General features: G+C 35.5%; 2 protein-coding genes across 2 annotated transcripts; both read right to left on the bottom strand.

Moving 5' to 3' along the window:
* Positions 1-210: 210 nt before the first annotated feature.
* LOC126709075 (uncharacterized) lies at positions 211-2,847 on the bottom strand. The gene is made up of 2 exons (XM_050409155.1): positions 2,715-2,847; positions 211-1,687 (listed from the first exon to the last, which is right to left on the bottom strand). Exon 2 carries the CDS (start codon positions 1,415-1,417, stop codon positions 476-478), a length of 942 nt encoding a protein of 313 aa, XP_050265112.1. The 5' UTR covers positions 1,418-1,687; positions 2,715-2,847; the 3' UTR covers positions 211-475.
* A 16,909-nt stretch (positions 2,848-19,756) lies between these two features.
* Positions 19,757-22,557, bottom strand: LOC126709650 (60S ribosomal protein L30). The gene is made up of 5 exons (XM_050409959.1): positions 22,385-22,557; positions 22,184-22,289; positions 21,978-22,079; positions 20,130-20,198; positions 19,757-20,038 (listed from the first exon to the last, which is right to left on the bottom strand). The coding sequence occupies exons 1-5, from the start codon at positions 22,403-22,405 to the stop codon at positions 19,998-20,000; spliced, it is 339 nt and encodes a 112-aa protein (XP_050265916.1). The 5' UTR covers positions 22,406-22,557; the 3' UTR covers positions 19,757-19,997.
* Positions 22,558-23,448: the final 891 nt, after the last annotated feature.

Here is a 23,448-nt window from a genome sequence, read left to right as displayed (position 1 = left end):
AAAGACAATTCTAGGAATTTCTCGGGTCGAATTATGCATTAGAAAGCCCCTAAAATGAGATCATATTGTGAAATACTACTGATTGTGAAAAACTTGTATGATTTGTGCTTCTGCCAAACACTAGTAATTAAAGCCAGCCCTCCCATCTATCATGTATGGATATGAAATGCGACAATAGCCCGTGGCTGCAGTAATAAGCCAATTGTTTTCAATTGGAAAATAGGTACTTTCACTCTTTCAGTAAAACAAAAACAAAATTCTGGATGGGACAAAGACAATGATAAGCAATTGTTTTCAAATGGAATGAGCTACTTTCAGTTAAACAAAAATCATTAATTGTACGGTGGATCTCATCATTTGCCTCTGTAACCATCCTAATATGCAGCATAAAACAAATAGGACTAATTATGCAATGAATTTTCCTAGAAGAAAATAATGATGATTGACAATATTGAGGAACAAAAGCTAAGTGGACCTAAGCTCTACTAAGACTAATCGCATCACATAAATGTAAATTTGTGTTAGCTATGAACTGTCCGTATTGCTGGACTGGCACCTCAAAAATACACGACCCCGGTGACGCCACATTGTTGTAGTTTAAGTTTAAGCGCTTTCCTGCTGCATTAGTGGCTGTACCACCAATCCCACCACCTCCGATCTTCGTTGATTCTTCAACCACCACACTCCTATCCTTATGGATCATCTCCTTCTCAACCTCAACCTCATCAACATCAACATCGCCGTTATAAAATTCGTATCTAGTACACAAATCTTCCACTTTTGCTGGCTCGGAAAGAGGTGATTGGTACACAGTCTTACTAACATCAACATCATTGGCCACTTCATTTTCCTTTTCCGTCTCCTTTTCTTCAGTATCATCAATGTCTGCCTCTTCTTCATCATTTGTGCCACAATGGTCGCACTGATCATCAGGAACCCAAACCTCGTCGTCTAATGGTACAAGCTGCAATGTGAGACGCCCATCAGCCCTGTGAGCCCGGAAGTACTCGTGGTGTTTCACCCTCTCTTCGGTGAGAATCAACCTTCCATCGCTGGTGTAGTGTCTTTTCAGCACCCAAGGCATATGACAAGGCAGATTCTCTGTACGTGCAAGCAATGGTATTGGAGGTGGGAACTCTCTTTGCCTCATTGCCCGCCTTTGCTCTCGCTTAACTCTACACTTCTTGATATAAACCTCGGAGTCAGACTCACCCCCACTATTCTTATCCTTCGATGAATACTGTACCTCATCGTTAATATCAAGGCAGCTCTCCATGCCAATGTAGTCCCCAATGGACCATGAAGACGCAGTGGCTAACATGTTCAAGGTTGGTTTTTCTTTGTCAGGAGAGAGTGTTAGGGCCTTGAGACTATGGCCCAGTTCTTGATTTGTATGGGACTCTTTTGAAGACTCCATATTGATATAGATATTATAAGGGATGGTTTGGTTTTGTGTGTATATCTAGAAATGCAAGGGGGAAAGCAGTGTTGGCAGTCTTATAGCTTTCAAATCAAAGTAAGAGAGAGAGAGAGAGAGAGAGAGATGGGTGTGTGTTTCCCAGATGAGATTGTGGTAATGGTATTGAAGATAGGGAAAGATAAAGAGCACAGAGACAGCTAATATCTATGACGTAGAGATTGGGATTAACTTGGCCACAGAAATCTGAATTTATTCTATGGCTAAGACCTGAAAAATTAAGCAAAAACATTATGAGCAAGGAAAGCAAATAAGTAAATGAGATATTAATGTAAAATTCATGAATTTTAAAAAGCAAGAGATTATCTTAGTTGCTAGCTAGCTCAATTAGGAAACCAAGAAATCACCTCCTTAAAAGGAATCTCAATGCATTTTTATTGCTTAATTTGAAAAATGACAACCTGTGAGCGTCTATGATCTATATATGGTACTATACTTAGAACTTAGCATATTCCATTCTTTTGATTTTAGGTGTGAATAAACGTTCCCCATTGGCCAACGTATGGGCTGTTATAAAGCACCATGTATTGCTAATATTTCATCTAGCTGGATTTGTTTAGATTGAAATGTTAAAAAAAAAAAAAAAAAAAACGTAAACGTGCATTTGGGTATACAACGCCACGTCACAGCAATTATTATACTGAAAAAAAAAACCATATAATATAAGATAACCACAATTGAAAAAACGTTACGTTTCCTTTAAATTTTATTTATTTTTATTTGTCATGAGAAATAAAGGCAGTAAGGATAACAAATAAACAGAAAAATACAAAAAGAGAGGTATATACGCGTCCAAATTGCTTGGCAGTGAAGAGAGAAGATCTGGCATGCAGTCCTTGGAGCCAGATATGCATAACTATAAAAAACAAATTATATTTTTTTATTGTTTTTGTTTTTGACAAGTCATTTAAAGAAGAAAAGAGAAAATTGGAGAAGAAAGCACCAAACGGGCTATATGGTAACGATTGAAAGTTACTACTAGAATATAGTGACAACCCCAGATTTTCTGGAACAAGGCTATTCTAGAGATTTATGAGTCTTTAATAACTCTTATCAATACATTCCATTTACTATTCACAATTAAAGCCAGCGGTAACCTAATTTCATACATTCATTTGCAACTTGAAAATGAGAAACAGGCAATTCCATCAAAAACATAAATCATTTGACACCCAAAAGAGAAAGGAAAAAAAGATCATATATACGAACAAAGGTAATAGGATATCGAAGAACTTACATGTGGTGGGGGTGATCTTAATTTCTTCTGGGCTTGTGTTTCTGTGACTCTCTTTGGTGCAGTTATATACTACGAGAGAGAGATAGAGAGAGAAGAAAAGGGATGAAATATATATTTTATATATGAATACGACAAGTAATAATAAGAGAAAAAGAGAGGCACCGAGATTCTTTTTTTTTTTTTTTTGAGTTTTTTTGACAGATATGAATGTCGTTTTTTTGGAACTTAATTAGTACATATTGCTTAATTATTAGTATTAATTAATTATTGTCTCCTCTCCTTTCGGATGTGTTTTGTAGCAGTAATTTTTGGCGAGGTTTTAGGGATTAGAGTGAAAAATTGAATAACCGAGTGTGACATGGCGATGGCTAAAGAAACAAGCACATTTTGCCGCTTCGATCTATTTATGCTAATTCTACTCGTTTTAGATTTCTTTTCTTTTATCCATTTTCTTTAAAAGGGCTTGCTCCTTAATTCATGGATAAATATTGGACTTTAAATGTTATTAGACCGACTAACACACTCAAATCTCATTCTTATCATAGCAAACAGATTACGTAATATAAGGATGAGGATGATTTCTATTTCTTTTTTCTCACGACAAATAAAGTATATCTATAAAAGAAAAAGATGGAAAGCAACTATGTTAAGATTACAACACATTATGATTAGGATGAAGAGGATTTGAATTGCCACTATCCTATAGGGTGATTAGTAAAGTCATTAGCTTATCTCATTACTTCAAAAATCCGACCAGACAATGAATCAAAAGATAGACTAGTTTTCAAATATCTGATCGGATTAAGATTGGAGTAAAGGTGAATTCATAAAAAATATAAGGTAAAAAAACTAAAAATCCTATTAGAAAAACAAAATTTAAGGTCAAAACATAAATTACACCCTTTAAGTGTATCGAATTGTTATTTCGTCCTTTAAGATTCATTTATATCATATTAGTTAGGGGTGTATACGGTTCGGTTTGGTTAGTTTTGGAAAGGGTTTTTGCACCACACCTATAGGGTGCGGTTTCACCCTATGCTTGACTGCACATCACTTTTGGAAGGTAAAAACCGGTCTACACAAAGTGTGGTTAATCTTAGCGGCTTGGTGTGGTTTGTTTGGTTATATGGGTATGGAAAAAAAATTATGTGGTTGAGTGCAAAAGAGAAGAGAAAAATGGTTGGTGGAAGCCTGAAAATCTAAGATTGAGAGGGAAACACTACTAATTGTTCAGCAGGATTAGGGTTTGGAAGAAACATTATGTGGCTGAGAGCAAAAAAGAAGAGAAAAATGGTTAGGTGAGAGCCCAAGATTTTGAGATTGAGAGGGAAGAAAAATGAAGCTGGCTGATGACTGATGAGTGACTGAGTTCTGAGTTTGAGAGGTGAGACCGTGAGAGGAGCAGAAGTCTAAAGACTAAAGAGGAGAAATGAAATTATGAGAGTAGCTGAGTCTGAGTAGGAGACAACTCAAGAGAAAAGACGTGTGTGGCTGAGATCAAAAAAGAAAAAAAATATCTTGCACAGTAAGAGCTTGTTTGGATTGGCCCTCACCTAGTTTTCAAAACTCAAATACTTAAAACTATCACTCATACTCAAAACCCATAACTTATCACCCAAACCCCACTATAATGAAAAAGTCAAAAACTCTTGTTTGGTTAGAAGATTTCCGGTAAGCTCCCGAGACTGACAGTGCATAGAAGATTTCTAGTAAGCTCCCGCATCCCTTTTCTTTTTTGCTCTTCATCCTCTTTCATACTTCCCCAGAAAATGCTTCGTTTCCCATAAGCCAAAAGCAAAGTCACCTCCTACAATACCCATTTAACGCCTTCTTCCTCTTCTTCTTTTCAATCTTCTTTCATTTTCCTTTCCACAATACCCATTTAATCTAGGAAGTTGGATCTGAATGGCTGTCGCTGTCAGAGGAAGCTGAGGCGGCGGTGGAAGAGAAGGATTCTGTCTCGGTGGATTCAGTCTCTGGACCTTCTTCTCTTTCCGGATCTTCATCTCGAGCATGTTCTCTCTTCTCTTCATCGCCACTCTCTCTGTTGTCTTAACCAATCCTTCCACCCCTGACCACAACTTTGTAAGTCTCCTCTCTTTTTCACACTTTTTAAACCATTTTCCTCAATTGAGCAAAACTGTCATAGCAATTTTACAATTTAATAAGCAAAACCCAGATGGCAATTTCACAAATTTAGCAAAACCCAGATAGCATTTTCACGAATTAAGCAAAACCTAGATAGCATTTTCACAAATTAAGCTAAACCCAGATGGTAATTTCAAAAATTAAGTAAAACATAGATGGTGATTTCAAACATTAAGTAGAACCCACTTAACATTTTCTTAGGCCTGATTTAGTGCTTCGATCATGGATTGTTCGTCATGGAGCTAGCTCGCTGAGGATGAAGAGGAAAATGAAAATGAGAAGAGGCCTAACTCTGATGTGAAAGGAGGCTGAGAGAGGGAAGTGAGAAGAGAGAAAATTTTTGCTAAAATTTGAGGGAGAAATGAAATGAAATAGGAGAGTTGCAACGGTAATAACCCAAAGCCTGACTCTGATGCGACAATGCACTAGTAAGGGGCCCACATTGTAATCTTATTTACCAAGTTTGCCACTAAGTTTCAGTTTTCAAGTTTTGAAAAGACCCAAAACCTGTTTTTATTTTCCATCACCCACATCCATTTTTTTGAGTATTTGAGTCATGAGAACAGTGATCCAAAACTCATCCAAACATATGCTCATCCGTAGGACCCACTCGGTTTGGATGATAGATCATGAAAACTGAGTGATATCACTCAGCCCATCCAAACAAGCTCTAAATGAATCCATCAGTGACTCAAATAGTGACAATACGACATCGTTTTTTGTTTTTTATTTTTATTTTTTTAATATATTTTTTTTCAAAAAACACAAGTGGCAAGACAATGAGTCAGTGACTAATACATGCAACATTTTTTTTTTCAAAAAATGCAAGTGGCAAGACTATAACCCATAGGGCCATACAACATTTTTAAAATTTTTTTTTTTCAAAAAATGAAAGTGGGAAGACACTAGAGTTACTAGACAAGACCACTCACACTCAGTGATGAGACTATTCATCTATTCCTCCTGACACATGTTTTTTGAATGAGAAAGGTAGCCTACTCGCACACGTTAACTTCTTTTTAAATTCAATTTTTTTTTTTTTTTTTTTTTTTTGGGATAAGAACGTTAGGCTAGTTCATGGATAAGAATTCAAAAAAAAAAAAAATTTTTTGACTTGTTCATGGATGAGAACGTTAGGCTTAGGTGGCCTCTTCAGTCTTCTCTTCTTAGAATGGTATGATATTATATACATAGATATATGTATATATATATATACACATATATATATATATATATATATGATGCTCGGGTTGGTTCAGTCTTCGTCAATGTGCACATCTCGGTGCCGATGGCCACACCAATCCGGCGTCGGTACTGAAGATCTATCACTGACCATCGTGCCAAAAACCTTCGACAGAGCCCTGAGCAGGGCAGGGCGGTGCAGTCAGAATGGTTCTTTCGATGCTGGTATATCCATGAACAAGCCTAATTTTGGTCCCTCAAGTTCACATTTGTTGCTAGTGCTAATCCTTTTTCCATTCATACTCATTAATTGTTGTGTAATTGTTCGATGCTTCAAAAGCATATTAAATGCATACTTATCCCTCTCATAGAGAATAATGGATTCCAATTTGAATTTCATTAATGTGACCTTTTTTTTTTTTGTGTGTTTTGAGATAGAATTTTGCTCTAATCTAATATAAATGTATGTGTGTAAAACTCCCTCTTAGAGACTTAAACTTCGGCTTTTGTCCCCCATACTCTACAGGTACTTATACTTGTGGAGTGACCATCATGCTAAGGGTGTTGGTGGTATTAATGTGACCTACTATTATGTTAGAGGGAGGAGTATGTATGTATTGTGCGCCCGAAGTACTAAATAATTACTCTCCTACATGTATTTTTGGTTTTGTTCACAATTATTTGTACTAAAGAAAATGGGTCCGATTAACAGGTGCCCTTAGGACATTAACTAATGGATTATTTTAAGAAAGCTTTTATACCACTTTTATGAGAGATCTAAAAAACTGTCAAAAATCAATAACATCTCTATGGGACAAAGGGATTACATACACCCAAGAGAATAACCAGATATTCGAAGAAGTCTGGACACCCTTGTTTAAAAAAAAAAAAAAAAAATTTGTCAAAAATCAATTACCTTTTTTTTTTTTTTTTTTTTTTTTCTCATAAAAAGTTTTTAAAAGTATCATTTAAACCAATACCCTTAGACTATCCATTAACTTTTCCCAACACCCTTAGATTATCCATTAACTTTTCCCAATGAAAATTAGTTACACTCTAATTCTTTTTAAATTGAAGATTTTTTTTTATAAAATCAAAATAATCAGGTGGTGTCTCTAACTACACTAAAAAGCTTGTCCAAGTGCCCAAACTGTCTAGAAGCTCACGATTTGTTTTGGGGGCATCAACGACTAAATGGGCAGCAATTATGTGGTGGTTTGAATTTGATTGAAAAATTAGGTTTGGTAGTGGCCCAGTGGGTAATGGTATTGATTCTATTGAATGTTGTGTTTCATGTGTGAAAATATGGAAAAATTTTCACGTGAATATCGGTGGCGGTTCCTTGAATTTTGTTTAGGGGGTCATTAAAAAATTTTAATAAAAAAAGAACTTGAATATATCGAGTTATCGACAAAAAAAAAAAAAAAAAATTAATACATGAAGTTTTACAATTTCCTTCTACAAGTATTCAAATTTTGAATTGTTATATGATAGTTCATTATAAGTATTTATTGCCAATGTGGGTAGCTATGAGCCTATAATCATTTTATTTTGTTAAGTTTATCTAATATTTTTATTTTTATGCAGTTTTTATTATCTATTTGTTATTGTTTTTATAAAAATATTTTAAACTAAATGACTAAACTAAACTCATTGGCTTTGTATTAATTATTGATGCACACAACCACACTCATTCATACATAAAGTTATACACTAGTGTCTATTTAACCAATCAAATGCTTGAACAATCACTAACTTTACATATTTTTTCTTGAATTTTGCTAACTTTATTACAAAAAGTTATTATAAGATGATAACAATATACACACATGTAACAAACTATATCTATTTTCTAATTATTAAATTATATATATTTATATTAAAGTGTACACACAAACATCCACACACATCATAATTCACACAAATAATATTATAACAAAAAGTAATGTACACAATTAATATTATAACAAAAAGTAATGTATACAATTAATATTAGACACACTTACATACATAATATAAATTTATAAAAAATAGTAACACTTACAATTCACAAATACTTACTTTTTATTCTTAGAGTTGGAAATACTTGTAATAAAGGTGTGTAAAATTTAAGTTAAGGTGTGCAAATATATTTTTAAGAAAAAAATTATAGTATTAAACTAACTAAAAAATATATTTTTTATATAATATATATATATATATATATTTATATATATTTTTGGAAGCCAGTGTAGCGCCGCCCATGTGAAACTTACAAAAATGACAAAAAATGCTAAAAATGACAAAAAAAAAAAAAAATGAAACTTACAAAACGAAATGACTTTATTTTTAAGACGATGAAATGACAATAGATCGACTCTCGAACTTAATGAATATAATTTTTATTTTTATCTACATTTAATCAATGGTTATTAAATAATAAAAATCAACAGAATAGATTTATAATAACTAGTAACTTTCATTGAAATTATTATTATTTTTTTTTAAATGAAGTGAATTCCACATTCTATGTTTAAAAATACATAGATAAGAAAGTATAGTAAACAAATTAGCATTACTGCATTAGGGGAAAAAAAAACCTTCAAAGTATAAAGCATCTTATCATCTTGAAATTGAGGTAGTGATAGCATCTAACAGGTGGGTGGTACCGACACTAGATATAGATCAGTTGAAATATTTTAGTTATACTAATATGCTCTAATCCAACTTGTAGATACTTTTCAAGAATCTTCCCATTTCTAACCATTTTACAACATTTTTATAACAAATCATAGGTGGTTAGTTGTTATTGATTCAAATTTGAAACTAACATTAAGATTACTTTTTTGCCCTAACAATAACAACCAGTAACAACTTGCTACTTAAAATATCTATTGTAAAAATGTTGTAGACATTTCATTTCTCTTTTCTTCTTTATTAAGCCAAAGTTTTAGGAGGACTCAACAATCACCACCAGACTCGTGTGTGGCACGTGCAAATGTGCAATGAAATATATTCAAAATTAATGGTAGTCTTGTAACTGCAAGCACCGGCAAAAGAAGAAACACCAGCCACGTTATATTTTTAAAGCTGGGATTCTACGTTCTAACATTGTATCTGATAGAGAAAACATTTAAAAAAAAAAAAAACTTTGGAGTGTGATTTTTTGTTTTTGTTTTTTTTGAGATGGTTACAATATACATTCTGTTAATCCCACAACTCAAACCATTTTTTTCTTCTCTAAACTTTCAAATACTTTGTACATGAGTAAGTGCCAATTAAGTTACATAAAATTTGAAGTTAAAGCTTGCACTAGATTTATTTAAAGAAAAATGCTAAAGATATTGTAAATTTACTATATAACATTTACAATCTAATGTGTCCTTGGATGATAGAGAAGGTGGCGAGGTGAAATTGAATGAGAATGAAAGTTTGAAGGATGTCACCATTGCAGCAAAAATTTTGACTAAACGAGCTCGGAATATAGAGTCTGAATCTAATTTGGAGGCCAAAGAATGGATTTAAGGTGTGTAATGTGGGAAATCACACCATCTTATTCATTTTTGACAATGAGGAGGAGGTGGAGAAAATTATGGAGGGGGAACCGTGGAGTTTCGACAAGCACTTGGTGATGATTAAGCAGTACGACTATAGCATCCCAATTAAGGATTTAGTCTTTGATCATGTCTCTCTCTGGGTGCAAGTTCATGATATTCCAATAAAATACTTGAGTAGAGAAGTTGCAGAAAAACTCTGTGAAGCAGCAAGGGAAGTTAACAAGAAATCCAACTTAATGGAGGTGGACCATGGCAATGTCATGAGGATTAGAGTAAGGGTAAACACAACCCTTCCACTCTGCAGAGGAAGAATTTTCACACTTGATAACGGGTTGAAGGGATGGGTATTATTCAAATATGAACGTCTTCCAAATGTCTGTTATTGGTGTGGCCGGTTGAATCATTTTGACAGAGATTGTGAACGATGGATAGAAAGCAGTGGGACTTTAACATAGAAAGACAAAGAGTACGGCCTTTGGTTACGAGCATCTCCTCTACTTGCGCACAATAATTCAGTGATAATAGTACCGAGATTTTATAAAGCAAAAAAGAAGGAACTTAGCATCGAAAGGGAACGGAGACAGAAAGCTAACTCCTCGGCCCATGGAAGCTCAGACACGGCGGCACAGGAAGGGGTTCAGGGAGGCAGTCCGGTGGATGACGAATCAAGTGAAATTAATGCTCCAATAAATGAGGAGGATGTTATGGACGTTACATAGACAACGGTTGCAACGGGTGGAAATTTCAGAATAATGCAGCTGGATAAGGAAACTGTGAATAAAGGAGATTATTATGAGAAGAAAATAAAGGAGGTTGATGCAGAATTAATGAGATTTGAATTGGAGGAGGAGTTAAAAAGTGGACGTGTATTAAAAAAGGAAACGGATTCTGCCTTGAATGGGGAAACCAATAATTGTGGAGTTTTGTCAAATCAAGTAAAACACAGATTGGCTACTTGTGAGGAGTCTAATAAGGAGAAATTAAATTACGTGATAAGTGATGAAGGAAACCCTAGTGCCCAAGTGACTCACGTGCTAGGAAAAAGTTAGGTAGTAGCGGCAAGCTCCAACTCCACGTGGAAGATAATAGTGAGAAAGGAAGTAAACACCATCAGTATAATTCCTCCTCTGACAGCACTAAAACGCTCAGGTGCTAAACTCTTTGATGTTGAGTTACCCAAGAAGAAGAAACAGGTTTCTCAGGATGATCAAAACACAAAAATTGAATTGGCAGTGGCTGATAATCAGCAACGCTAGGAGCAATGAATATCTTATGTTGGAACTGTCGTGGGCTTAGGAACCCACAGATAGATTAGGAGCTTGGGGGTTGATCCTAGCACAAGATCCCTTAGTCGTGTTCTTAGCCGAAATATGGCTTGACAAAGCTAGGTTGGAAGAAATTAAGGTTCGACATAAATTTGGAGGTTTGATCGAAGTATCAAGAATAAGTAGAGGAGGCGGGGTAGCTATTTTTCGGAAGGAGGAGTGTGATTTTTCTATAGACACATACTCCCTTAACCATATTGATGCTATAGTGAATAAGGGGAGGGAAGACGAATGGAGATTTACTGGTTTTTATGGTGAGTCAAATACAAGGAATCGACATGAGTCTTGGGCAAAATTGAGGAAATTAAAAAATAAGTTCAATCTTCCATGGTTGTGTGCGGGAGACTTTAATGAAATCACAAAGATAGATGAAAAATTGGGAGGTAGGTTCAGAACAAGGAGACAAATGGAAGCCTTTCGGGATGTGCTTGATGAATGTGAGTTCAAAGATTTGGGCTTTGTGGGAGGAAAATACACTTGGTATAGGGGAACAGGAGGGGGCAACACCATTTGGAAGAGGTTAGATCGTGTGGTCGCCACCACTGATTGGATAGACATGTTCCCTGCTACAAAGATTGTGCACTTAGAATGTGGGTCATCAGATCATAAGCCATTAATCATGCAGTTAAAAGGGATTCAAATTAAGCAACGAAAACCATGGAGATTTGAACAGATGTGGCTTGAGGATGCTGGATGCCGGATGCAGTGAAGTTGTTGATCTAGCTTGGAGACAAAATTTTTCAGGCAACCCGATGATGCAAGTGGAAGGAAAAATAAAGGAGTGTCAAGCAAAATTAAAATAGTGGAGTCGAGATTCATTTGGGAGTATTACCCGTGCCTTGAAAGAAAAAAAAAAAAGCAACAGTTGAAGCAAGCAGAACTGATGGCAATTAGGGGAGGAACAATGGAAGCAATTAACCGATTAAAATGAGAGATAAATAGATTATTGACTAAGGAGGAAAAGATGTGGAAACAGAAATCAAGGGCTTTGTGGCTGAATGAAGGGGACAAGAACACTAAATTTTTTCATAATCGGGCATCCCACAGATACAAGAGAAATAGAATTGAGGAGTTGAAAAATGAAGCAGGAATTGTTTGCACCGATGAAGGGGAGATCTCAAACATCCTGATTGACCTTTATCAACATCTTTTCACTTCGGCCGCACAATCACATATGGAGGAAGTTTTAAGGGCAATACCAACTATAATTACCGAGGAGCGAAATGCCATGTTAGCTGTGGAGTTTGTTAAGGCCGAGGTTGATGAAGCACTGAGACAAATGGAATCATTAAAGGCACCAGGGCTCGATGGTTTACCTTCATTGTTTTATCAAAAATTCTAGCCATCTATTGGGGAAGATGTTTCAAGTGCAATCCTAAGCTGCCTAAACTCAGGTTCTATCCCTCCCTCAATTAATCGCACTTTTATCACTTGAATCCCCAAAGTAAAAAGCCCTAATGTAGTGTCTGATTTTCACCTTATAGCTCTTTGTAATGTCATATATAAACTTGCATCAAAGGTTGTTGCTAATAGGCTCAAAAAAGTTTTGCCAAATATTATTTCTAAGTCACAAACTACTTTTTAGTCTAACAAAGCAATTTCAGATAATATTTTGGTGGCCTTTGAACTTTTACACCATATGAAGACTCAAAAATCAAAGAAAGCAGATTTCATGACCCTAAAGTTAGACATGAGTAAGGCGTATGACTAGGTAGAGTGGCAATTTTTGATTGAAATTATGAAAAAATTGGCTTCTATGATACTTGCTTGACCCTCATATATGAATGCATAAGCACTGTGTCCTATTCAATCTTAGTAAATGGGGAACCCAAAGGTGAAATCTCTCCTACTAGGGGAATCCGTCAGGGGGACCCATTGTCAGCATATCTTTTCTTATTGTGCTTGGAAGGATTGAATAGAATGTTTCAACAAGCTGCAAGGGATGACCTGATTCGGGGTTTTTCATTATGCAAAAATGGACCAAAGATTACTCACCTATTTTTTGTAGATGACAGCTCATTATTTTGCCAGGCAAGGATGGAGGATTTGCAAGCTATCCAACATATTTTATCACTATATAAGGGGGCGTCCAGACAACAAATAAACCGAGGAAAGACAACGCTATTTTTTAGCAAAGCAGTAATGGAAGACAAGAAGGAGGAAATTCTAAATTTTCTAGGGGTCCCAGAAATCAAGGAGTATGAAAAATACCTTGGGTTGCTGGTTGTTGTGGGAAAAAAGAAAAAGGAGAGCCTCAATTTTATTAAGGAAAGGGTGTGGGCTAAGCTCCAAGATTAGAAAGAAAAAATCTTATCTCAAGCGGGGAGAGAGATTTTGCTTAAGGCGGTGGTACAAGCAATCCCTACATTTGCAATGAGTTGTTTCAAATTGCCGGTGGGTTTGTGTAAGGAAATAGAGATGCAAATCAGAAAATTTTGGTGGGGTGAACGTGGTGGTCAAAGAAATATCCATTGGAAGAGTTGGGAAGTTTTATGCAAACCGAAATCAGGGGGAGGAATGGGGTTCAAAGATTTGGTGAGATTTAACGAGGCTATGCTTGCTAAACAAGTGTGGAAGCTACAAACAGATCAAACTTCCCTACTGTATAAAGTTTTCAGCACAAAATATTTCCCCACAGGTTCAGTGTTTGAAGCAAAAAGTAAGAAAGGATCATTCACTTGGCAGAGCATCCTTAAAGCAAGGCATGTTATTGAGAAAGGGATGTTGTGGAGAGTGGGTGATGGGTCTAAGATTCGGGTGTTCCATGACAATTGGATTCCTGGGTGTTTTCCAACAAAGGTTGTACCATACACAAAAGACTTTAAAGATGACTTAAATGTTTGTTCACTCATTGATCAGACAACAAATGAGTGGAATGAGCAAATGATTGACTAGAAGATTGCTCCATTTATGGCTCACAGAATCAAAGTCATTCCTTTATGCAAAACGGCGCAGGGAGTTTGTTCACTCATTGATCAGACAACAAATGAGTGGAATGAGCAAATGATTGACTAGAAGATTGCTCCATTTATGGCTCACAGAATCAAAGTCATTCCTTTATGCAAAACGGCGCAGGGAGTTTGTTCACTCATTGATCAGACAACAAATGAGTGGAATGAGCAAATGATTGACTAGAATATTGCTCCATTTATGGCTCACAGAATCAAAGGCATTCCTTTATGCAGAACGGCGCAAGGAGACTGCTTGATATGGCTGCGAATTCGGGATGGTAGTTACTTAGTAAAAACGGGCTACCAGTTTCTTGGATAGGTGGAGAACAATGGGGTTGCATCGGGGTCCAACAATACTGAGCTGAAGAACTTCTGGAAGGGTGTTTGGAGTTTGCAGATTCCGAATAAAATGAAGCATTTCTGTTGGAGAGCATGCACGGAGTCCCTCCCAACCTTGGTAAATTTATATCGGTGAAAAGTAGTTGAGTCACTTTGTGCAGTAGCTGTGGAAGTGCAAATGAAATGGTCATTCACGCTATTTGGGACTGTGATAACGTGAAACAATGCTAGGACCTTGGCTTTAACAAATTACGAAGCCAACACCACACGTTGAGATCATTTGTAGACTTGATGTTCTTCGTAAGGCAACACGAGGAGAACGTTAAGTTGTTCACGGCTTTTACCTGGTCCATTTAGGGTAGGCGAAATAAATGTCATTTTAATAAGCCAACTCTGCCACCTGAGAAGCTTCATGAAGCAGCAGCAGACTACTAGCAGAATTTCAAGGGAAAGTTGAAGCCAAACCTGAGAGGAAAAAAATCGAGCCTTAGCTTTGGACACCACCAGAATAGGGAGTTTACAAGGCGAACTACGACGGAGCATATTTTATGGAGGAAGAAAAAGCTGGGATCGGAGTTGTGGTAAGAAATGACTTGGGTCAGGTAATGGGCTCATTAGCAGAAAAAATAGAAATGCCTTCAACTGTGGAAGTGCTCGAGGCGTTGGCTGCAAGGAGAGCATTGATTTTTATGGAGGAGCTGCGATTGAGACATGCTATATTTGAAGGAGATGCGGAGATTGTTGTCAAAGCTTTATTGGGTGATTGTCCAGTCTAGTCTAGTATTGGACATATTGTAAAAGACTGTAAGTCTTTAATGGGTTTGTTTCAAACTTGCACTTTCTCTCATGTTAGGCGGCAGAGCAATGGTGTAGCTCATGCTTTAGCTCAGAGAGCGAGGAATTCTTCCCCTTTATCTGTCTAGATGGAGTCTATTCCACCAAACATTTCCTACCTAGTCTATATTGATGTAACACAATAATTTTTCACTGATTAATAAAGTGGTTCTATATTTCTTCTCAAAAAAAAAAAAAAAAAAAAAAAAAGTAATCATGACATTTATTTATTATATTGTTTAAGAATTGGTTTGCGCCACCATAATTGAATAAGTGAAATGGATATTATTGTGTACTCTCGGAGTACCATAAATACGTATTCTCTCTTCTCACATGAATGGTGGGAACTAATTAAATTCATGGTGGGACCTATTATTCATGTGAGATGGGGGAGTACACATTTATGGTACTCTGGGAGTACCTAATAATTTTCCTAAGTGGAAGCCGTGACATAGAAATGACGTAATAATCAAAAGCATGAGCAAGGTGTGATCAAAGATGGAGCTTGGAAGAATTAGGTGGTTGTCTTCCTGTTCAGGCCAATATATATGCAACTCAGCCTGTAATAAGATAAGAGAAACCATCAGGAAGGTACAAGTTGGTTTGGCTTAATACAAGAATCCCTCAATGTTCCTCTGGAGAATCTAGCCTTTTGTCTTTATTTGGCAAAAAATTTGGCAATATGCCCATGTTTGCAAACTATATAGGTGCGTGCCCCTGTTTCGAAACTTGATTACCTTAAAATCGAGTTATGCCCGATTAAACTTAAAAATTAAAAAAAAAAAAAAATTGCATAGAACTCGATTTTATGGAGATCGAGTTCCAAAACGCCACTATAAGGCTTTAAAACGCCACTATAGGGCTCCCTCAACCTGCCATGGGACAATCACACTTTAAAAAAAAAAAATTGCAGGAAAATGCCGCTATAAGGCTTTAAAACGTCACTATAGGGCTCCCTCAACTTGCCATGGGACAATCACACTTAGTGTTCGTTTGGATAGCACTTAAAGTGATGCGCCTGCGTTTTTTCTTTTTTTTTTTTTTTTTTTTTTTTTTTTTTTCCTCTTTTCAGCCGCAACTGTTGACCTGGTCTTTTGTGAACGGTGCACTTGTACACTGTTCACGGGTCCCACAAATTCTATTTTTTATCAACTTTTTCATTAAAAATGGGTCCCACAGTACTATTCACACATTTAAAAATTATTTTACTACAGTATTTTCAGTTTTCAGTTTTCAGTTTCAGTAAAATAAGTTCTATTCAAACAAACCCTTAGAAAAAGTTTTTTATAGGAAAACGCCGGTATAGGGCTTTAAAACGTCACTATAGGGCTTAAAAACGCCACTATAGGGCTCCCTAAACCTGGTATGGGGTAATCACACTTATTAAAAAAAAATTTGCAGAAAAATGCCGCTATAGGGCTTAAAAACGCCACTATAGGGCTCCCTGAACCTTGTATGGGGCGATTACACTAAAATTTTTTGTGCATGGAACTCGATTTCCAGGAACTCGAGTTCTATGCATTTTTTTTATTTATTTTTTATTTTTTTAAGTTTGATCGGACATAACTCGATTTTCTACAAATCGAGTATTTAACTGAAACTCGATTTTAAGGTAATCGAGTATCGAAACAGGGGCACACCCCTATATAGTTTGGAAATAGGGGCATATTGCTAAATTTTTTTAAAAAAAGGGGTAAAATGCCAGATTCTCCATGTTCCTCTATATTATGGCTTGCTTTCTAGATTCTAGTACTTGTGAGTTGTGATAGACTAGCTAGGTGCATGATATAAGGGTGATGATTATGCATGTATTTCAAATTCTATTAGGAATAGAATTATCTTTTGTTATAATTGGAAAGTACTCTTTTTTTCTCACTTCCCCTATATAATATATTTAGGGTCTGTTTGGATACAACTTATTTTTACTGAAACTGAAAACTGAAAACACTGTAGCAAAATAATTTTTAAATGTGTGAATAGTACCGTGGGACCCATTTTTAATTAAAATTTGGGTAAAAAAAGATGTTTGTGGGTCCCATGAACAGTACACGGGACCCACAAACAATGCCATTTCAGATCAATATGTGGCCGTCCAAGTGCTAGTGGGTCCCGTGCACAGTGCACGGGACCCACTGACAGGTTTGTCCCCCACGTGAAACCAACTTCAGGTAAAAAAAAAAAAAAAAAGGAGAAATTGTGAAGGAGAAAAACGCAACGTGAATAAGCTGAATACAAACATACACTTACTGTTCTATTCAAGATTTTTTCATGGAAGAAGGGGAAGGGTTGTTGGGGAAGACATATATGAGAGTGATGTCACAATCACATGATTGGGAAATGAAAACTTTGACTTCACATTCTTCTTGTCACCGACATGAAATGAATCTTCCTAATTCATACGTAAGAGAAACTATATATATATATATATATATATATATATATATATAGACACACACCACATACGTACGAGAAACATTGTTTATATTAAAGCTACGTAATTTCATGAAATGAAAGAACTGTATATTAACATGCTAAGCTATCTATGCCAAAGGCTGCTGGTGGAGGCCAGCTGAGGAAGGAAATTTCAAAGTGAATTTTGATGGGTCAATTTTTACTGAAAAGAATAGAGCAGCTGGGATCATAGGAGTGATTGTGCGAGACCACCATTGAAATCCAGTAGCAGCAGCAATGAGCTAAGCTAGAAGTGAATTTGGGAAAGGAGCTCAGCATCAAAAGAGCCACGTTCGAAGGTGATTCAGAGAGAGATTGTCCTGAAAGCAGTCAAAGCACTGAAGGAGGAAGATAGTTGTTTGACTTTTTTTTGGACAGGTCATGGAATAGAGGACGCGAAGTGTGATGCTCAAGATCTCAGTTGGTTATCGGTTTACTCAAATCAGACGTGAAGGGAACTCCATAGTTCATGCACTAGAAAGAACCAGTCATAAACTAGGAAATGCATGAGAAAATGTAATGTAAAATTTGTTGATTAAAATCAATGTTATGAGTTTCATTTGGGACGTATTTCAGTTTGTTCAGTAAAACAAAATATTTCAGTATCAGCCTATTTTGATATATCATTTCAAAATGTTCTAGGGTTCGCAAGAAAATTTTAAAATTTTGGCTAGAAATGGAATGAAATCGATAACATTAGATTAAATAATGCATGTATTATTAAAAGCATTTTCTATTTTTATAAATTTTATGTAATGGAACATATAATGTACTCCCTCTGTCTCACTTTGTTTGTCTTGTTTGAAAAGTCAAACTTTTTAAGGGAACATCATTTATTGTCTTATTTACCTTTTAAAAATGTATAAGTTTCCAAAACTACCTTTAAATAAATTTATCAAAAAATTGAATTATTAATAAAATAAGGGTATAATAAGAACATTAGTAAATTAATGACTTTTATTTTTAGAAATAGGACAATATTTTGGGACATCTCAAAATGGAATAGAGGACAAATCATATAATTATAAAAAAAGTAATTTGATAAAAAATTCAAATCATATAATTATAATATTTTTTTGTATAAAAGAAAAAAATATTTTTAAAAATTTAAAATGACTTTTTTTTAAATATACCGTAATCAGTTGGTTAATGTGAACATTTCTAAGAATATATTTTTTTTAAAGAATAATGCTACAACTACAAATTATTTTACAACATTTTTACAAACAGTTGATATATCTAACTTCTAATTGGTTTTTATTTAGGCTCATCATTAATATCACTTTTTCATTTACCAATAACCACTCACCGTATCAGCAATTTGTAAAAATTTTTATAAAAAACTTGTATCTCTAGCATTACTTTTTTTTTTTTTTTTGAAAACTAGCATTACACTTTTTTTAAAATGTACAATTTCATTCTATGAAACACATATAACATGTTACATTAAATTTAAATTATTATATAAATTTAGAATTATAGCATTTTTTTACAATATTATTGAAACTTGTATTTTAAAATAATTTATTATTTTTATTGCTTTATTAGGGCCCATGCCTCTAATTAGTAATGCTTATTTTATTTGCATTTTTAAACCCAAAACTAAAGAAATAAAATTTCTTACTTTTCTACCCAAAATTAAGAAAAATATAAAATTTTGAGCCAAAAACTAAAAAAACAACCTACAAAAAGAATCAATTAAGATCCAACTAATCCAAAATGTACTGAATTGGATTAAAATGCTTATACTGAAATGGCTCAACAAAAACATAACAATAAATTTTTCAAGAGACCTACTCTTAAAACATGGCATTTTTAGCCCTTAGATTAGGAACTGAAACTGTGAAGAAATGGAATATATTGTTTATCTTTTTTCTTCTTTTCTTTTAAGATTTCTTTCATGAGAATGTTTCAAAATTTTATAATAAAATTAAGGCCAGACTTGCGTCTCAGCTGCCCTGAAACCAAGCCCAAAACCGGAGCACACCAGGGATTGAACACAAGCTCAAGTATTCATATGCACGGATTTTAAGAGGCAAGGTATGCAGGCCAACCATTCAGTCTAGTCCTTAAGGTATTCAGGCCAACCATTCAGTCTAGTATACATAACCGGGCTAACATAAATTGAAACCTTCAGTTCAATTTAGCTCAGTGTTCAAACATAATTCACCCACTAAAAAAGGTAAAATAAAAATCAGTCTATTTCTCAATAGCTTCTGTATTTATGATAGCAAGGATTCAAATTGTAGCAGCTTAAGTTGAAATAGTCTAGCATGTTAATCTTAAATGGTTAAGATGACTGAATCATTTCATTAAACAGGCATCAAATCAAGTAACAGAAACAACTTCGCGCAAATAAAAAATAGCAGGGTCTTTGAAAGCTCATTAACATAACAAAATTTTGCTAATGGAAGGATGCAGTGGTGTATTTTAATAACAGCTCAAATTTGAAACTCTACCAAAAGTTCTAAAGAACAAAATTATACTAGTTTTAGGACTTGATCACCAAAAAGCATCTCAATGATCACCAGGGAGTGACTTGATGATATCTGAATCACCTGTAGAAAATACCAAACCGTAAAAGAGGTCAAACCAATCTGTCACAACAATGATAAAGTCATATAATGAGAATACAAATTTGAGGTGTACCTGGATCAATAATGCTAAGGCATGACACACGAAAATACTTTCCACATGCTGTCCCCAGATCAACATTGTCTGGAAGCACAAACAAGCCACAATGGGAAAGGCAAAGAGTTTAAGAGATTGAGTACCATAAATCATATCATATTAATTATAAAGAAACATATCAATAATTGAATTATATAATGAATGACATCAACCAGTACAGAGTTCCTGCCATGTAAGTGAAAATAATCTGTCACGTTCTTCAGTATGGTTATAGACAATAAGAGGGAACAAAGGAAAATTTTTGCAAATATGCTTTAAGCAACATAGCATGTTCTGGATGAATTTTTTTTTCTTTGTATTTTCTAAGAACTAAAGCCAGCTAAAATCTCCTTTTTTTGGCCTCGGCAGCTTGGCATGAGCATAAACTGCTTAGCTTGTTAGAGGCATGCCTTTAAATTACCCTGCAACTGGTTTTGGCAGGTGGAGTCAATTTCCTGTAAGTTTTACTAGCTAGAGGTGAGTCCAATAGGCTATTATTTAGAAAGGTCCCTATATTATCAAAAGAATCTACTTCTTTTTCTTCGTTTTTTAATAAATCTACTTGGTTGGCCTAATGATTTCAAGGCTGATATGTTGAGGCTCACCAACCCAAAATATTGAGACTACGGATTGGTTGTTGCAATAAAAGCACTTCAAACAACAAGCAGAGTAGTCTTCAATAATAGAAATTCATACATATTAACAATGGCAACTTGATGTCGAACATTTAGTACATCACAGTAGGACAACTAATCATATAATCTTGGTGCCATATGTTCAAGAGTTATAACCCAGAAAAATGAGAGGAAGAAAAGGGGGCAGGCGCAGTTGACCTGAACAACTGATTATCCAAAGAAGAACAAGATGTGAACCCAAAAGGGTGGCTACTTGTGCACAAGAAAAATTGCAGAGTAGGTTTATGGAATTAAAGAAGAATACACCTAAGTGCTCTTCTATGGTGAGTAAACCAAGCCAGGACACCCCCATTAATTTTCATGTATGAGACACCAAAGCTTGCTTTTGAGCAATGAGGCACATGAACCTTTTAAAATTGACATCAAGAGATAAACATTCATTCAAGCAAAATATAAGGGAATTCCATGTTTACCATGTTTTGTCCAATGATAACACAGTGCAGAAATCCTGATTCCCTTAGGTAATGGGCAGGTATCATATGCATTGTATAGTTCATGCAGTTAATAAATTGCGAAAGACAGGGGGTCACTGCCTACCAAATGACCTGAAGAATTGTTCCAAATCAAAACAGTCTTTGAAGTTTGAACAAGGCTATGTACTTAAGAAATGTTATAGGATAGTCGTTAGGTCCAAACAAACCACAACCTATCAAGAGATTCCTGATTTTTGAGTTAAACAGAGTCCATTACAAAGCTCACTAAATAGCATCACACCATTTTCACTATTCATACGAAACCAATCAAAATCCATTTAGCCCAGTTGAATAAACATTCTCCGATCATCAGGCCGTAACAATGATCCAACCTAATTTAGTTTTAATAGGACCATCAAGTGAACTGGTTTTGAAATGTCAGTTTAGTTTCCAAAATTAGTGTTTAGATGTTCACATAAAGAAGACTAGCACACAATTATGAACTGTTTATACAAGCTAGTTCAAAAACTAAACAAAATTTTGATTAAATGATTGGTCCAGAACCAAATTGAACCAGTTCTACTGTTCCAATCCAATATCCAAGAATGTTGGCACTGTAAACCTCAAAATGAAACACATGTAGACAAAATCAACAAACTAGGAAATAGGAGCAGATGGTATGGTATGGTATGGTATGGTGTGAAGTATGAAAGACTTACTTCCGCTGAAATGGTGGACCCCAACCTTGGCAAGCATGGCGTAGTATTCAATCTCGGACTTGCGGAGAGGTGGGCAATTGTTAGATATCAAAATCAGCTTCCCTGCAATTCCCAACAAAATCTCAATCACCCATACTATTCAGAATCATTGAGAAAAATATACATGTAAAAAAAAAAAAAAAAGACCCAGAAAAGAAAAAAAGAACCTTTGGAGCTACGGAGAGAGCGGAGGACGGTTTTGTAACCGAGACTGTACTTGCCGCTCTTCATAACCAGGGCCAGCCTGTTGTTTATGTTCTCATGAGTCTTCTTCTGCTTATTGTATTTTGATTTGTGTTAAAAACCTTAGTAAATCAATTTAAACTTAGGCTATAATAGAAGAGTTTCAGAGAGAGAGAGAGAGGTACCGTCTTCTTCCCCGCTGCCATTTTTGCTGTTGATTGCTCAAAAAATACGATTTTGGAAAATGGGGTTTTGGTGAAAGAAGCTTTCTGCAAGCGGCGATGCGAGAATAATGATGTGAAGGAAGTGTGTGTATATCACTATGTTGTAGGGTTTTGGCTACAACAATATTAGAAGCTAAAAGGGCCATGAAGTTTAAGGTATCACTCTCGGCCTTGTCTCTCAATCCTTTTTTGTTCCTGGGCCTTGCAATCTAAGACAAGGGGTTTTGATAAAGTAATAGAATCTATTTTGAGGATGAGATATTTGAAACCCAATTGCCATATCAAATTTGGTCCAAAATGAACGGCCCAAAGTTCAGACTAAGTGCTGGTGGTGAGAGGCCAAAACGGCCCAATACCATGTTTTTTTGAAATTTTTAGCAACAGAGTACTGTTTCGGAAATAATTTGGGATCTACCACTTTTTGTGGTACTCGAACTTGGTGAGCTCGAGTACCACATTTTTCCATTCCACCGTCGCCCCATATTGAAGGAGCCCTATAGTGGCGTTTTTAAGCCCTATAGTGACGTTTTCGGATTCTATAGCGGCGTTTTCCTGCAAAATTTTTTTTATAAGTCCCATACCAGGTTAAGAGGCCCTATAGTGACGTTTTCGGGTCCTATAGCGGCGTTTTCCTGCAAAAATTTTTTATAAGCCCCCCAGGTTCAATGGGCCCTATAGTGGCATTTTTAAGCCCTATAGTGACGTTTTCGGGCCATATAGCGGCGTTTTACTGCAAAATTTTTTTATAATTCCCCATACCAGGTTGGCCCTATAGTGGCGTTTTTAAGCCCTATAGTGACGTTTTTGGGCAACTTTTTTTTTTTTTTTTTTTAGAAGATGTTGACCAATGAAAAGATGGTACTCAAGCTCACCAAGCTCGAGTACCACAAAAAGTGGTAGATCCCAAATTATTTCCGAAACAGTACTCTGTTGCTAAAAATTTCAAAAAAACATGGTATTGGGCCATTTTGGCCGGTGGTGAGATCTATCTCTCTGTATATTAGGGGCCTATTCTTATTGGATGC

Source organism: Quercus robur, chromosome 12 (assembly GCF_932294415.1).
Source record: "Quercus robur chromosome 12, dhQueRobu3.1, whole genome shotgun sequence".
Classification (NCBI taxonomy): domain Eukaryota; kingdom Viridiplantae; phylum Streptophyta; class Magnoliopsida; order Fagales; family Fagaceae; genus Quercus; species Quercus robur.
This window is presented reverse-complemented; position numbering and strand designations above follow the sequence as displayed.

What these genes read in the sequence shown, in the direction of transcription:
- LOC126709075 (XM_050409155.1), bottom strand. Translation starts at nt 1,417, where the DNA reads ATGGAGTCTTCAAAAGAGTCCCATACAAATCAAGAACTGGGCCATAGT.
- LOC126709650 (XM_050409959.1), bottom strand. Translation starts at nt 22,405, where the DNA reads ATGGCAGCGGGGAAGAAGACG. An exon ending in TGGCAGCGGGGAAGAAGACG is followed by an intron (nt 22,290 to 22,384) that starts GTACCTCTCTCT and finishes TACAATAAGCAG; the next exon opens with AAGAAGACTCATGAGAACAT. An exon ending in CCTTAGCATTATTGATCCAG is followed by an intron (nt 20,039 to 20,129) that starts GTACACCTCAAA and finishes TATTTTCTACAG; the next exon opens with GTGATTCAGATATCATCAAG.